This window comes from Pocillopora verrucosa, chromosome 2 (assembly GCF_036669915.1).
Source record: "Pocillopora verrucosa isolate sample1 chromosome 2, ASM3666991v2, whole genome shotgun sequence".
NCBI lineage: Eukaryota > Metazoa > Cnidaria > Anthozoa > Scleractinia > Pocilloporidae > Pocillopora > Pocillopora verrucosa.
The window spans coordinates 322,307-339,389 of record NC_089313.1 but is presented as its reverse complement, the minus strand read 5'-3'; the positions used below and the strand labels follow the sequence as shown (position 1 = coordinate 339,389).

The 17,083-nt window shown below is 38.2% G+C and overlaps 1 protein-coding gene across 2 annotated transcripts in view; it reads left to right on the top strand.

Annotated features, from left to right (window-relative positions):
* LOC131782466 (laminin subunit alpha) overlaps positions 1–14,604 on the top strand; it is a 36,505-nt gene extending 21,901 nt beyond the window's left edge. For both annotated transcript variants that reach the window (XM_059099197.2, XM_059099196.2), the window contains exons 33-52: positions 89–441; positions 1,172–1,288; positions 2,129–2,422; positions 3,215–3,440; positions 3,791–3,876; positions 4,194–4,780; positions 5,621–5,864; positions 6,423–6,943; positions 7,519–7,621; positions 7,894–8,049; positions 8,555–8,697; positions 9,410–9,613; positions 10,320–10,414; positions 11,031–11,301; positions 11,597–11,795; positions 12,036–12,191; positions 12,673–12,832; positions 13,058–13,185; positions 13,355–13,577; positions 14,174–14,604. In XM_059099197.2, coding sequence (XP_058955180.2) covers positions 89–441; positions 1,172–1,288; positions 2,129–2,422; positions 3,215–3,440; positions 3,791–3,876; positions 4,194–4,780; positions 5,621–5,864; positions 6,423–6,943; positions 7,519–7,621; positions 7,894–8,049; positions 8,555–8,697; positions 9,410–9,613; positions 10,320–10,414; positions 11,031–11,301; positions 11,597–11,795; positions 12,036–12,191; positions 12,673–12,832; positions 13,058–13,185; positions 13,355–13,577; positions 14,174–14,331 — 4,424 coding nt within the window. In that variant the 3' untranslated portion in view covers positions 14,332–14,604. The remainder of the gene's footprint in view (positions 1–88; positions 442–1,171; positions 1,289–2,128; positions 2,423–3,214; positions 3,441–3,790; positions 3,877–4,193; positions 4,781–5,620; positions 5,865–6,422; positions 6,944–7,518; positions 7,622–7,893; positions 8,050–8,554; positions 8,698–9,409; positions 9,614–10,319; positions 10,415–11,030; positions 11,302–11,596; positions 11,796–12,035; positions 12,192–12,672; positions 12,833–13,057; positions 13,186–13,354; positions 13,578–14,173) is intronic.
* Positions 14,605–17,083: the final 2,479 nt, after the last annotated feature.

The window sequence follows — 17,083 nt, the reverse complement described above, 5'->3', positions numbered from 1 at the left end:
GGAAAAATCTGGAAACTTTTCAACCTATTACCCTATTTCTTAATATTTTGTATTTACTATTATTCCAAATAATTTTTTACCATTTCAGACATCATAGTTATGGCAGAGAAAATAGCTAAAAGCTTAAAGAATGAAAAGGCAAACCAAACTTTGTTGTTAGAAAAAGCTGAAGAAATCTTAAAGGAACTATTGGAAAGAGACTTTGAATCTGCAAATAATACAATGGTTGAAGAGCGTGAACTGGTGATGGCTACTATCGAGAGAGCAAAAGAATATTTGAATGACACAACAAGTTTATTAAGCAAAGTTATGGATGTGAACAAAACTCTGGATGAACTCTTTGGTAAATTTAGTTCAATTGTGGATGAGTCCAACAGAGTTTTGGAAAATGTCAGCTATGCTTTGGGTTTAAACAATATCAGCAAGACTTACGACTCACAGGTAATTACAAAATTTCAGTGATAATGCTGCATTTTATGTCATCATATGTCATCATTTACTGTGTGTACTATGATAAATCAATTTCACTGTGCAGCCTGCTAAATTGACTAATGATAAGAAGTAATTTTTAGTGTTTTTTTTGCTTTAATCAACCCAATGTCATTCATAGCACTCTATACTTCAAGAGGTATAAATAATGTAGGTGTAAGTCAAGATCTTGTTGTTGTTCTTTTCTTTGTGTTTGTATGTTTGTTTTTCAAAGGATCCTTTGAATTTTCTCACCTTGTATTTTCCAGTTGATATGAAAAGTCAGTGATAGTATGATTGACTTGTTAGCACTGAAAGAAATAGAGTACTTATTCCATGTTTACATTTCTTACTTAAACAAGGGGGGGGGGGAGTGGGAGAGTGTCAGATGCTTTCAAGAATTCTTTGAACCTCTTAAGTGTTTAGGTGGGTTAAAATGGGAAAAGTCCTCAGTTGCTAATAAAAATATGTCTTAAATTGATTTGTGAAACAAACGCATCTCAACCATGTTTGTATGTTTTTTTGACCTGTATCAGTATGTATAATATATCATTTTTATAGTACATAATTTTTCATATGATATAATTTTTTATAGTATATCATTTTTTTATTCATATCACTAAACATCAGGACCTGGTTTAAAATTTTTATTTCATGTATTATAATAATGTTATAAGAAGTAGTTTTTTATGTTGTTCCTTAGACACCCATGAAAGAAGCAGTGGGTTTAAAGAAAGAGGTTGACACTGCCTTGAATAACCTGGAAGGTGTGATACAGACTGCTAAGGATAAAGTACAAAATTCCAGTACTTACCGACAGGTACAACTAGGAGCATTTTTTCTTGAATATTCTGTAGAGGGATCATGTCAATCATAACACCAGCCTAATAATAGCACCTTCAAAAATTTGTGGAACTGCATTTTTTTTAAATCCTGCATTTGCTTTATCATGTTGTTCCCTAAGGCTGCTTCCTTTTTAACAACAGTATCCAGCATGGAGCCATAACTTTTTCTCACTCTTCAGATATTTTTCACATCTGTGTGGATGCAGCACATGCTAAGTCCTTTTTCAGTGTGTTGCAATATTCTACTGGACAAACTCTAGTGGGAATTAAGAACCACAAATCTTTGTTTTTCCTTAGTTATAACCTTTGTTTAACTCAGGACTTACTGTGTGTTTTTTGTGGGACAACAGTTTGTAAAAAACTTTTTTCTGATAAGTCTCAGTTCCCTTGGAGCTAACAGATACAATTTTGAAAAATGCTCAAAAGCTATTCACAAGAAAAGTAAATGTGAAGGGCACTGGAGACTAGAGTAGCTTTATTGCAGTCGATTCTACCTGTGTTTGCAAACAGTCGAGCTTTACTTGTTGGGGCAGGTTACTTTACACACTGAATATAGTGTTGTTTCACTTTTTAGCCTCTTGCTATTTCACATTTTCATTTCTTAACCCCTAAGATTCCCCCCTCAAGCTGCTACACATTTCCTTTTAAATTAGCTTGGGGAATTAGGTCTAAGATCAAGATAACTTCAACCTGATAAGTTTGAGTATGCTCATTACCTGTTTGCAGTATAATGCAAGGTTAGAGTCGAGTTAAGGATGCTGGGATATGTCATTGCACGTCATTCTCTATCCCATCTTATTATTCATCTTTTTCAGGACTTTAATGAAAGTTTTCCTCGCCTTGATGATCTTATTGAAAAGGTAGATGAAAAGATGGCCAATCTTTTTCAAATCCTGGATGATTTAAATCCTTTAGTTGATATGGCTCAGAATCATTCGGAAGAACTGCGTAAGCAGGCTGATGACCTAGAAAAGCTGCTGACAGACATTGAGTTTGCGCGCAAAGCTTACAATGCGTCAGAAAGATATTCCAACATTGCTAAAGCATTAAAGGAAGCATTAGCCATTGCCCAAGAAGCTGAGAAAATTGCCATGAAAGCCAAAAATGAGGTATGCTCTATGTTTTATATTTAAAATGGCAGTTCTTAATGGACTGTAAATTCACAAATATCAAACGTTGTACAAAAAAACTACTAGTGAGAGAACTGGCAGAATGGCTCACACTAGATTTCTTTACTCTTTTTTTTCATTTTTTTTTTGGGGGGGGGAGGGGCCGAGGAGGAGGAGTGTAGGGGTTGGGGGTGTCACCCACGTCTCCTCTTATGTCTCCTGTTAGTTGATTTTATTGTTCAAGTGACTCTTGTTTTTAAGTTGCTATGTGCTCAATGAAACAAGAGTTTTCCTCACGAAGTGGTTTTGTTTGAGCCTTTGTTTCTGTACGCTGTGACTGGTGAGTATTTTACATTTGACTTTGAGAAGAAAATGAAGCAAAGTTGTTCGGAGACTTGTGAAAATGTTCCACGGGTCAGGTACTATTTTTTGTGGGCTTGGAGAACTGAACAGAAGTAGTAGTTATACAGAGGTAGAGAATAAAGGTGTGAATGGCTTAATATTTGTGTTTTGAGGAGATTAGAGACCAATCAGAGAGAGTATAAAGGAAGGACTGTAGAGAATTGACTGCCAATGAATGGGGGGGGGAAGGGGTAACAAGTTATCACAGAGACTTAGGGGGGATCCGGGGAATTTTTTTGTGACAGAAACCAAATAACCCAACCCCCCCTTCATGCGATAAACAGTAACTGTCCCCCCTTAATATCATCTTCTTTAGTGGTCAGTGGTGATTCTTGTTTTAGTTGATGTGTACTGAAAAGTGACTCAAATTTTGTCCTTTTTCTTTTTTAGTCCCAATCTCTCAGCAACAGTGCAGTGAAATCACTGAATGTGAGTGAAGTGTTAAATGAGACTGTGTCAAGCACTGAGGATAAAGTGGACAATGAACTGTTAGACCTACTGAATGATGTCAAGACTAGGCTGGCACTTATCAAAGCTAAAATCAGAAATGTCTCCATGGATCTCCTTGATGTAGACTCAAATTTTCCTAAATTACAGGAACTGACAGATCTCATGGGTAAGTTTTGATAGTTTTGGTTTTTCCACTGAAATAGAGTAACTGAATACCATTTGTTCTGTTGCATGCTTTTTTTTTTAAGATCAGAGAATTATTATTTGCTTTTAACTCCCAAGATTGTTAATTCTCCCTTCTAGCTGCTATACATTCCTTGGAAAATAGTTATGGGAATTTGGTGTTAGATCAAGATAACAACTTCTGCTTGAAAAGTTTGAATATTCTCAATACCTGTTTGCTGGACAATGTATGTACATTAACGGGGGAAGTTAGAGGTTAATCTCTTATGGGGTGAAAGGGATAACACGCTGTTTGTTACGCAAATAGTAAAAGAAGAATATTTTATGACTCAGATGGGAAAGGTCGTGAACTTGGGGAGAATGCAACAGATTCAAAAACCAGAGCAGACGATGCAAGGAAGAAAGCTGAAGACATTAAGGTGCTGTGTTGGAAATTTGGTTTCGATAAAACGTCTATTGTGCTGGTGTTAACAAAAAGTTTGATTTTAAAACGTTGTCACAAAGTCGAAAGTGAGTGTAAAGCTGTTTTAATGAAGTCTTATGTTTGCATTCATAAAACTATGATGTGTTGCAAGCTTTGAAACTTTCTGAATTTTTGTTACCAATAAGATAATCATTTTCGCGCTCGAAAGTGTTTGTTTAATGTTAATACAATAAACTATCATCTTGACTCCTTGACCTTCTCATCGTGCTAACTGTAGCAATTAAACAAAACAACATTGCCTTTGCCTCCTAGGATCAGCTGAGTGACCTATCTGGGCTAAGGGATTCTATTGTCGCGACAAACAGCAACATAACAGAAGCTGAAAAACAAGTGATGAATGGTTTAAATATGTCTTTGGAAATTAGAGAAAAAGTGCAGATTCAGGAAAAACGACACCAGCAGATTCTTAACGAGTTGGACTCTGAGGTGTCGCGACGTTTAATGGACATCAAAAATATGATGATTAAGGCAAATAATCTGCTCAAGTTCACCACACCTGTTATGAAGTTTGATGGGGAGGCTACAAGTTCACCATTACTACCTCCTGCTATGAAGCAGGAAGTTAGAGCTATGAACATCTTGATGTATTTGAACCCTGATAAGCCCGATGGCTTGGTAATGTTCCTGGGAGATGCAGAAGGCACCAGCACTCGTCGCCAAAAACGTCAGTCTCAGGAATCTGACTGCAAGACGGATTACATAGCTGTGCAGTTGAAGGAAAGGAAACCACAGTTGAAGATATGCACAGCAGTTAAGGGACTTGTGGAGATTGGGGTGAAAGATGACGATTTTGAGATGGAGACTACCGGCAATGTCTGGTATAAGCTTGAAGTTGACATGTAAGTTTCAGTGTTTTAATACTGTGTGATTTGTAATAATATGCTGATCATGACTGTTTAAAGAGTGAGATGGAGAACGGAAACAGTAACATCTTTTTAAACCTACAACAGTTTATTAAGGTGAATTTGAATGATCAAGAACAAGGTTATTCACCATTATAAACTGAACAAAAAGTAGTTTTGAAATAAAACAAAAGAGTTTGTGTATGCGGAAATCTTAACGTTTTGGGCACAACTCAGAGACATTGTAGCCTGAGCCGTGAGGCGAGGGTTAACATGACTCTTAGAAGGGCCTAAAACATATTTATACCCAAGAACACTCTACTATTATTGTTAACTTGGAGGGCATCGAGAAACAAAATACTGAAAAAAAGGAAAACAAAACAGCCTGAACAATCACGCGATTGTCTACTGTAGCCTCCACAAACGCACCACAATGCTCGACGAAATGATAACAGTAAAAACTGAATAAGTGCTGAGAAGATTTCAAGAAACCTTGGACTTACTCAAAGAGGTCATTGTATTAAGCTGTCATTGTTAATAGGTTCCACAAGTTTTTGTTGCTACTACCTCCCATATTACAGTAAATGGTTAGAACCCGGGCGTAACACGTAATAACGTAGTTTGATCGTCCGTACGAGTGTAGTCCTAAGAAGAACTGTCGTCGGTAGTGGTGACTGACGTTTCGACGTTTCCTGAGCGGAGGTCACCATCAGAGTCTGATGGAACAGGGTACTCATAGATATGTGGGATGCAGCACGTTTTCTGTTTTGCATGTGAGACATGAGGGTTTATTTATCTCCTTATTATAATGATTGGTTTTTCTGTTTTGATTTACAGGGCCGGGGATTGGGCAAATCTTATAATTAAGTACTTTGTTAATAAAAAAGAGGAGATTGTAAAAGGGCGGAAGTCATTAAAACTGGATAATCCCAAAATAGTATTCAACGAGGACAGTGATTTGATTGTTGGTGGTGTTCCTGCGAAAATGAAACTGCCATCTAAAGTTGAAGCGGTTAATTATACAGGATGTATTGATGGCCTGGAAATGAATTATCATTTTGTAGGATCATGGAACACCGAGGTATGTCTTTCACTGCAGGTGAAATTGAGTTACCTGCTTCTTAACTTAACTTATATTAAGAGCAGTGTCTAATTAAATGTCGGAAAACCAAAGCCCAAATTATCTCGGTGATCCAATCAAAACAAAGGTGTACATTATCATTAGCCAATGAGAGCTCAGAGTGAAACCAAGCGCGGGAAAACGTGAATGACCAAGTTGCAATTGTTTTTACTTTTCCATCTGATTTGTTGAAAGGATGGCTCGAATTTTCTGGTCCATTTACAGAGCAAAGTTAAGTGAAACTAAAGCAATTGTGGATTACCTGCGACACTCATTTGAAAATTTTTCAGATACGGTATTGAAGGTCCGTTATTTTAAATTTTGGTTCTTGTAGGCTGTGTGTGTTGTTGGGATTTGGGTCAACTTGATGAATTGTTGGACATGTCATTTTGGCGAACTAAGTCGGCGATCTCAGTCAGGAAACATTCGCCTTTCATCCTTAAGTAAATTACATTTAAACTTACAGTAATATTTGCGCACTCTTTATGATATATTTCCTTTTATTTTTATTCCTTGTAGATTCTTGAGAAACCTTCGAAAAGTGAAGTGTGTCCCTCGCGTAAGGGTGCCACAGAATTTGCTGTGGATGAAGAAAACGCACCCAGAACTTTCTTTGGTACTGGTTATGTCAAGTCTGGACCGTATCAAGAGGATGATCCTATGGGAACTTTCGATCTAAAATTTAAAACAACTTCCTCAAATGGAATCTTGGTTATTGCCATTGATGATGATGATGCATCTCTTTTCCAGGCCCTTGAGTTAATTAACGGGCGCGTTGTTCTCTCTTACAATATGGGTCATGGATACAGAAAGCTGACTTCCACAAATTTGTATGACAATGGAGTGGAGGTCACCATTGAAAAGAAGGATTTTGATAGAAAAGGTTTCAGGTTTTCATTAACAATTACACCCGAAGGCGGCAAGAGGGAGGTGCTTGCCGACCGTAAATCGTTTTACAAGGATCGACGCCCCAGGTTTGTGAATGCTGACTTCGTATACTGGGGAGGCATGGAGAACAGAACTGCCATTCCTGTGAACGTGTAAGTACTTTGAGTAGTATTAAATTATACATACTAGCTGCTGGATAGTTTTTTTCTTGTGCTATAAGTAAATATATAAATCCTGCACCATTTTTAGACTCTTCTCGGAAGTATGTTGGTTTTGTTGAAATTTTTTCAGTTTCACGGGTGAATTGTCAAAATTTGGACACCTGAAGATGGTAGGGGGAAAGGAAGGGGGCCTGGGGCAGAAAACAGTGGCGCTTGAGATGGTCGGCTTTAGCATAACAGTTTGCCACGGTGCTCCTGATTATTTTCTCGGGCTCCCAGATTAAAGTGATGCTTGCAGCCATTTACACTTGAAAAATGAAAATGGATCAAGTTCTGGACCTTATTCAGGGAGGGTACTCGGGTCAATTTTTGCTGGGTATGTGCCGTGAACCCAAAGAACCCCTGCCTCATTGTAATCTATTCTATGACCAATAATAGACCCTTCCCACCCCCACCTCCCAGAGACAGTGTCAGTTTTTGTTGAGTTGATGTAGACAGGGGAGCTGTACTCCCTCAGACCCTGAACTTGATGGTCTGTGAAATCATTTACTTTCTTTATCATCCAGGACCAAAAGCTTTTTTAAAGGTTGTCTGTCTGATATGAAGTTATCCACCGGTGAAATCAAAGTTCAGCCCAGCCCAGGATACATTTTTGGGTGTAAAGTCAAGGTATGTTATTTCAAGAATCTCCCCAAAATGAAATGAATACTGTTTGAAGTGAATTACATGATTGTCCTTTCGCCATTCAGTATTTGGCTTACGCACCACCAGGAATAAAAAAGCCAAAGCCAAAGATGTGTTAAAAAAAATTCTTCAAATGGAATTCTCATTTTGTGCTAAGGGTTTGCATCGTCTTTCCGTAATAAGAGAGAGCAATAAATCCTACTTATTTATGATATTGTAGAATACTCTTACGCTTTTCCTGATTTTCTGATCTGCAGCCAGCACATAATGTGACATTCCTTGGAGCAACGAGCTACCTTGCTATAGAACCATTTCTGGGTCAGGAAAGAAGAGGTTTTAATATTGGGTTGTCCTTCAGAGTTGACCACAAAACTAAAAATGGGCTTATTTTCCTGGAGACTCATGGTCAAGCAGTAAGTGATTCATTCCAACCTTCTGATTCCTCTTTAGTTTTCATTATCATGCAGTTTGAGTTCTTCAAAGCCACGTCAAAAACACAGCAAAATTTTTCCATCCAATAACTTTTTTTGGAGCAAGAGTTCTACACTTACTCATGCTCGTCGGTTAGTGACATGCTGAGAAATTCCAGTGATATTTCTTTGGCATTTTCAATGTTTTGGGGCATTTTATTGAGCTTACAAGCCAAGGCTTGCATCATGTTGGGCGTAGAAGTCAAAGACTTTGTTGGTTGAACTTTTTTTTGTTCAAAGTTGGGGCTCTAAATGGTCAGCATATAACCCGGATATTGGTCTGATCAATTTTCCCCTTTTTTCTTGCAAAAGTAGAAGGGTTTGGAAAAAGGAAACTTCTGAGTGTTGATTTGTTGTCAAAATAAGGTGGTCACAAAAAAAGAAAAAAAAAATCTCGAGGCTAATCTTATTGAATGTTTTCCTTTTTTTTATCAATGTCTAATTGCAGTTGGATTTTATTGCCTTGGGCTTGATTGACGGAAAGCTGCGATTTTCAGCCAGCCCTGGAAACAAAGCTGTATCTGTAACGAGTAAAGCTGAATACAATGATGGAAAATGGCATTTTGTACTCGTTCGTCAGATTGGTATAGGGTAAGCAAAAAAGAAAAGACAAATTTTGCGGGAAATGATATTAAGTCTCATGTATTTGAATTTCGGTTCTTTTCGCGTTTGTAGGAAGTCTGACAAAAATGCAAAATTAAAAGGATCCTAGTTAAATTATTATTATAAAATAATTCAAATAGTACACGCGCTGTGATTGGCCATAAAACCATTTTACATGAGCGTATGTAAACACGGTTTTCGTTCCTCTTTCATTAGTTATTGTTTAAAAGAAATGTAAAATGGTTTCTGCGTTAACATAGCCTGATGTAAACACTTGGGAGGTTGGGAGAACACTCGATAAGCTGGAAACCTCCCGCATGTTTACATCAGGCTATGTAAACACGGAAACCATTTTACATTTCTTCAATTGTTACCATTCAATTATTTGTTGAATGTCAATTAGTCACCATATTCTTAAATCATGTTTCTCTTCTGAAAAAGGGTATTCGTAAATATGTGGGATACGGTGGGTATTTTTTTTTATATGGGAATAAAAATCTTCTGCAATCTTTTAGCGTCATGTTAAAACCCCTATTTATGTTCAATGCTAGTAAAAATTGTGCAATGTCAGTAGCTGCATGCATTCTCATACTGGCTCCTTTGAGATACCTTCTCTTTTCAGAATAAGTTTTATATAGGTTATATAAGTTTTTTTGTTTTTGACAGCGTTGTTTTGTTTTGTTTTTCTCGTTATTATCAGGATTTCTCTGCGTGTGGACGATGAGGATCCAGAAGTAACAGAATTTGAAAACCGGATGCAGCAGTTGATTCAGACCACTAACGATATGTATCTGGGAGGAATCCCTGAAAACTACATGGATAATGTTAGAAGTAGCAATATTGACAATGTTATTCTCAATTCTCTGAAGGGCGGCTCCATCCGAGACTTGACTTTTGATCAAACGTGAGTTCAAATTGTACTTTATAGTTTGATGTTTTTGGTCGTAATTTTAGAAAGAATCGTCTGAATACTTCCTTCAATAACTCATATGCTCCACGCATTTTTCATTCAATGTTTTACCTTCTCGTACCGTTTGGAGAGATCAATCTGGTCATAGCCGTTGGTATGTTTAAATCCCTATGCAACCAGAGGCAGAGGGGAAGAGCACGCATTAGGTGAACATCTATCGGCCTGAATTCGCCGCCGTCATTTTCCCCCCCCTCCCCCCCCCCCAACCCTTAAAGAAGAAGAAGAAGAAAACGAGAAAAAAAGGGAAAATCGCTTGGTGTACCGGTTAGCCGAGTGAAGTCGGTTAATCAAAGTGAAAGCTCGCTGTAATTCACTGCAATGTTTAGCTCATCCGTGCTTACAACCAAGTCTTTTGGTGTAAACGAAGTGGCCTTTACATTCAGTGAGCATTACACCCCTATACATCTTCCCCCCCCCTTCCACCACACCTTGTCACAGCAAATGGAAGTGTGACTCTGTAGTCTGACTCTGTGTTAAATGCAACTATTTTTGACGACTGAGGATTGAGCGCTACCAAATCACCCCCACAAAACATTCTGACCATCAAACTTTGTCTAAGCGAGCTTAACAACTTACTTGCGAGATGGTAATTTTTCCTCACCACTGCGGTTGATATTCCATTTGATTTGTTTGTTTACAGACTGTTTGACTTCGAAAAGTATAAGAGGAGAAGAAATGTCATATTTGATAATGATGATTACTCAGAACCGTCGCCTAAGCTGGACATAATTGAGAGTAAGAGACATCTTTCCTTCTGCTTAATTTGAAAGGAGTGTATTTGAAACAAAGAAAGCTACTTATTGAATGTGTGATGAAGATCATTTCTCTGTGAGGGTTAAAAATTTTGATTTTGTAGTTTCCTAATCGCACGAATTTTAAAATTTCGTGCGGTACCTTTTTTTTTTATTTTTAGAATTGCAAAATCATCGTGAGATAAGACTGTTTGGTTTTAGTTGAGTGTGCTATAATTCTTAGATTTGGAAATTGCAGTGTAAATATGTATGTTTCTTTGTGGATGTATTTACGTCGGAAAACCTCTACCCTGTTCCAGGCGTTCAGTTAGTCAGACGAGGTCCGATAGTAAACAGCGCGATAGTAGGGGAGGAGTGAAAAAAAATCAGGGAGTTTTGGCTCGGGTCGCGAAATGAAGGACCCGACCCAAACCTCTCTCGTTTTTGCTTCGCTGCTACTATCTCGCCGTTCACTATTTCGCTCCGCTTCACAAATTGAACGCCTGGAAAAGGCTTGAAAACCTGCGGGAAAAGTGGTTATTTTCTTCATATTGTTACACTGGTTTTGTGATGGGTCGACTGTTCACTCTGTTTTGCGTCTCCCTCTTGATTCTTTACAGAACCACCAGATATTGGGGAAATGACAACAACAACCAGCCCTCCTCCGTCCACAACCACAGGTCCCCCAACAACAACAACATCAACACCAACAACAACAACAACATCAACACCAACAACAACAACAACAACACCACCTCAAGTGTGTCAAGTGCCAGAGAAACCAGCACAAGAGAATGGAACTGGAGTGTTAGGATTTGGTTATGATCTCAATAGTCATGCAATGTATACTGTGACTGGAAATAAAGTTCTCTCCAAGTTAATCAGTTCGACGTAAGTTGGAGCATCAGTCAATATACAAACAGTAGTTCTGGAAAGTGATGCTTATGCATTTTGTTGGTTTAATTGAGAACGATAGTCACGCAAGAAACGGATTGACCTAAATTTACAGTTCTTAAATATCGTAAAGTGATATGAAATCTCCAATTTCCATACGAGTCCTGTGGTCTTTTAAAATTGGGTGGGAGAGCGGGGGAAGGGGGGGAAGGGGATTAAGAAACGTTGTGCGGGGTGTTCTTACCTTTTAAGTCTCTTCCGAATGGTAATGTATCTTTACATTCATTTTCAGGACTGATTTGAGCTTTGATTTCCGTGCTTCAAATCCGGACGGAATCATTTTATATACCGCAATCAATAACGACAAGCAAGCGGACTTTATTGTGTGCAATTTGCTAAATGGGGATGTGTCCTGTGGCTTTAGCGCCGGAGGGGGTATCCTGCGGCTCACCTCAGCTGATGTAGTTTACAGTGATGGCACTTGGCACACAGTCAGTTTCGTTTCTTGCTTAGATTTTTTTTGTCGTTTTTTTGTTTGATTTGGTTTTTTGGTTTGTTCTCAGTTGTTGTTTATATTATCGTTGTTTTCGTTATTTTTTTAATTTTTTTGTGTGTCCGATATTTTAATTTCTTTTAGAGTTCATGGAAATATACTTCCCAAACTCAATTGAGAAGTATTCTGTCACGTTAGGGAAGGTATGGTGGGTTTAACCGATTATTATAATTTTTAGGTACAACTCACGCGCGATGGGGTGGACGGCAAGCTTTTCGTGGATGGTACACTTGTTATGACTGGAGCCGCCGCTGGCTCTCCTAAGTTTATCAATGGACTCAAGGAGCTGTACCTAGGAGGCACTCCACAGGGTTTTGATGCAAAGCGAGTCACGGTCAGCGGTGTTCCAGTATAGATAACTGTTTGTATAATACGTCATCAGCACCTAGTAAGGGTACAAGGTTATTTGCGGGGGAGAGAGGGAGGGAGGGAGGGGGAAGTTAGTTATACCTTAAGTTTTGATAAGCGAATGTTCAAACGTTGTCTCACGATTTTGAGATGTTTCGGTTTTTTTAGACGAAAATCTGCGTTCTGTTGGTTCTTGGGTGGTGTTCTGGACCAATCTTTTCTGTACTGTGTGGGTTCTCTCCTCTACGATTATTATTTTGGTTTAATTGAATGTTTACCTCTCTGTTGCCGTATCCTGCATTGTTTCAGGAGATCATGAAGATCCTCTTTATTGAACAATTCATCCTGTAAGAGATAAACTCTCACTAGCCCTAAGCAAAACCCTTGTAATAGACTTGTTTTGCTTGTTGTCGTAGATACTCGCCAGTTAGCATCAATTACTCATTCACTGTTTTGATTCTTTTCAGGTTGGTGCACGTGCAAGTTTCCCAGGATGCATCAGGAACGTTAAAGTCAATAATGACGATATTGGTGAACCTTCAAGTCTAATCAAGGTTCAAGATTGTTACATAGACAGTCCTACTTCAGGAGTCAGCTTTGACATGGGTGGTGGATACCTGCAAGTTGGTGAGTTTGTACTGTAAGATAACGTACATCCTAGCTGGAACTTCCTCAGAGAAATTGATCAAATTACCCAATGGTGTGCCTCTGAGATTTTCTTAAAATGCTTCCTATGGGTCTCCTCGTGCCCACTCGTCCCAAAAATGCTGTAAGCACCTGGATCTGAAAAAGATTAAATCTCTCAGGTTGGTAGTTACTAATCAATTTATTTTTATTATGTTTATTTTGCAGCCAAAACTTACACTGTGGGAATGGATGAAGTGATCTCCATGGAAATAAAACCAACGTCTCACACGGGTCTTCTGTTATCATCAAATTCCAAGGGAGACTACATTGTGTTAGAGATTATTCGCGGAAACGTACGTATTCCCAATAGCGCATGCTCAATGCTCATTTATCAGAACAGTGTTAGGTCATGAAAATGGTAGGGATCGTTCAGCATCGTTAGTTCATTTGAATCGTCTTCCCCCCACTTCTTATCATTCAGACCAGCAAACTGAAAGAGTTCTTTATTATTTGTTGCGAAAGGTGATCTTCCGGGCAGAAAATGGCGGGGGGCAGCTGGTGGTGGAGAATACTGCCGAGGATCCTCTTCGACTTTGTGACGGACAGTGGCACAAGATTAAGGCCTGGAAAGAAGGGAATTTGGTGAAACTTCAAGTTGACGAAGGAACAATACTGGAAGGTGAAAGAAAAGGATCTCAAACCAACGCAAATATCTACGACCCTCTGTATGTCGGAGGTCTCCCAGGTAGGTACATGGTGCATGCGTAGTTATCCTCTTGTCTGTGATTCAGTTTCCTCGTTGATGACTATGTGTGGTGTTCAGTGATTTTGTCTCCTCGCCATGAAGGAATCAATCTTAGAAAAACCGTGTCTTCATACTCCTGCATTTTACACGACCTCGAAGATGGAGTAATCGTGAAGGAAACGTGCTGAAACGTCTGTTTTCAAACATTGCTACGACGGTTTATGTTCCTTTATCAACTCCTTATCGATAATCAACACAGTATCTTAAGAAATAGACACTAATGAATAACTTACCCCAGTCGCATGGCTTAAAATGTAAGAGGTCAATCTCAGCAAAGCTTACATAACTCTTTGTTCCCCTTGGTCAGCGTTTCTATTTACCCTCCAAAGAATAAGTTAAAATATATTTTATATATTTTATAATTCGTAACAGCGCTCTCTTGTATTTCTTCAAATCAACATTCGTGATCCTGTTATTATACGATTTGCCTGCCGATGAAGCGCAAGTAAAAGTTAACAACCTTTTTTGTTTGTTCAAGTGATGTGGTGTCTCTTAATTCCTCTCTGACCCAATATATTGAATGTTTTGTCCTGCAGCGGGTGTAGAGGCTAAAGGTGTGACGGCTACCGAGAGGTACACGGGTTGCATACGTAACTTGGAGTCTAAAGATAGAAATGCAGCGAAGTCTCTGAAGCTTGCCAATCCTGTGGAATTAGGTGGAAATGTTTACCTTGGAGGCTGTCCTTACAACTAATGAACTATTTCCTTTACTATCTCCCATTTGTCTATTCAATTAGTTTGTGGTTTAAAGGCAAAAGGCTCAAAGGTTTTGTGAATGTTTTAAACCCAATTTTTTAGAATTTTTTCACTTTCCTATCACGAAGTAGTTTAAAAAACTATGCCAGTCTAGCGAGATGTGTTTCTTAGATACTGGCGTAAAAAGATTAAGAATTCATTTGAATTCCTAACACAGCATTTTATCTTGATAACATGTTACTTTCATGTTGGGAATAAAAATCTTACTTCAGTTTTGCAGTGTTTTCCTTTCTGCGACGATAATACCATATGGCAATAAACATTTGAAGTTGCTATTCCTCCTCTGTTGTCCACCAGTACACATATAGTTCTTCCACCCTGAGGACACATGCTCCCCACGAGCATCGATAAACTATTTCCTTGCAATATTAAAAGGGGAATTTTTGGACCCACAAAAGAGCTGCGACTTAATAACTTAATAACTTAATAACTCACAGTAGACATCTACCACAAGCTAATTCAATTTTTGAAACTCATTGACAAAATTATATTGTTTCAATATTCAGACGAGATTTTCTCAGCCCACACAAGAGCTGTAACTGACATTTGCACATAGAACAGAGCTAACCACGCTCTTGCTAACGCGCTATAACTGGTCGCAGAATCCCCCCTTTTCGCGGAGTTATAAACGAATGAATATTACACCAAGTGTTCAAGCTCATTAACGAAATTCTATTGTTTCAATATTCAGGGGAGATTTTCTTTGCCCACACAAGAGCTGTAACCTTGATACTTGCTCACAAAACAAAACTGACCACGCTCTTACTAACGCGCTAAAGCTTGTCCCAGAATTCCCCATTTTTTTAAAAGAGATATAGACACATGAATATTGAACCAATAGAAATTCGTCAATGAGCCTTTGACAAACGGAGTTTTCAATTTCATCAACGAAATTCTGTTTTTTCAATATTCAGAGGGGAATTTCTTGGCTCACACAAAAGCTGTAACTTTGACACTTCCACACAACAGAGATAATCACGCTTTTTCCAACGCATATGAAATTGTCCCAGAATTAATTATTTTTTACGGAGATATAGACGCATGAATATTGAAACAATAGAAATTCGTTAATTAGCCTCTGACAACTAGTTGGAACCACGAGCAAAACGGAGTTTTCAAGCTTATTAACCAAATTCTATTGTTTCAATATTCAGACGGGATTTTCTCGGACCACACAAGAGCTGTAAATTTGACACTTGCACACATAATATAACTAATCGCGCTCTTTTTAACATGCTTCAAATCGTCGCCGAATTCCCCATTTTTACGGAGATACAGACGCATGAATATTGAAACAATAGAAATTTGTTAATGAGCCTTTGGCAACTTGTTGGAACTACGAGCAAAACGGAGTTTTCAAGCTCATTAACCAAATTCATTGTTTTAATATTCAGAGGAGATTTTCTCGGCCCACACAAAAGCTGTAACTTTGATACTTGCACACATAACAGAGCTAATCACGCTCTTCCTAACACGCTATAAATTATCGCAGAATTCCCCCTTTTCGCGTGAATGTGTAAACGCGTGAATGTTAAGACAACAGAAATTCGTTAATGAGCGTAAGTTGTTGGAACCACGAGCAAAACCGTGTGTTCACGCTCATTAATGAAATTCTATTGTTTCAATATTCAGAGGGCAATTTCTTGGCTCATACAAAAGCTGTAACTTTGATACTTGCACACATAACAGAGCTAATCACGCTCCTTCTAACACGCTATAAATTTTCCTAGAACTCCTCATTTTTACAGAGATATTAAAGCACGAATATTGAAACAATAGAAATTCGTTAATGAGCCTCTGGTAAGTTGTTGGAACCATGAGCAAAACCGAGTGTTCAAGCTCATTAACAAAATTCTATAGTTTCGATATTTAGAAGGGAATTTCTTGGCTCACAGAAGGGCTGTAACTTTGACACTTCCACACATAAAAGAGATTATCACGCTCTTTCTAACGCATATGAAATTGTCCCAGAATTAATTATTTTTACGGAGATACAGACGCATGAATATTGAAACAATAGAAATTCGTTAATGAGCCTTTTGCAACTTGTTGGAACCACGAGCAAAACGGAGTTTTCAAGCTTATTAACAAAATTCATTGTTTTAATATTCAGAGGGGATTTTCTCGGCCCACACATAAGCTGTAACTTTGATGGCTGCACACATAACAGAGCTAATCACGCTTCTTCTAACACGCTATAAATTTTCCTAGAACTCCCCATTTTTACAGAGATATTAAAGCACGAATATTGAAACAATAGAAATTCGTTGATGAGCCTTTGGTAAGTTGTTGGAACCACGAGCAAAATCGAGTGTTCAAGCTCATTAACGAAATTTTATTGTTTCGATATTCAGAGGGGAATTTCTTGGCTCACACAAGGGCTATAACTTTGACACTTCCACACATAACAGAGATTATCACGCTCTTTCTAACGCATATGAAATTGTCCCAGAATTAATTATATTTACGGAGATATAGACGCATGAATATTGAAACAATAGAAAAGAAGTTCTGATGAAAGTTTTTCATACGACACGCCAAAGACATTCTCTTTTAATTATCATGGCCGCAGTATGATTATAACGAGTTTTAGAGGTAAACTGCTCTCCTTCATAACTCAGTGAATAACCTTAAAGTTCTTGTGATACTTAGCTCTTTTTATCTCGACTGCAACAGACTTAATCCCGCTA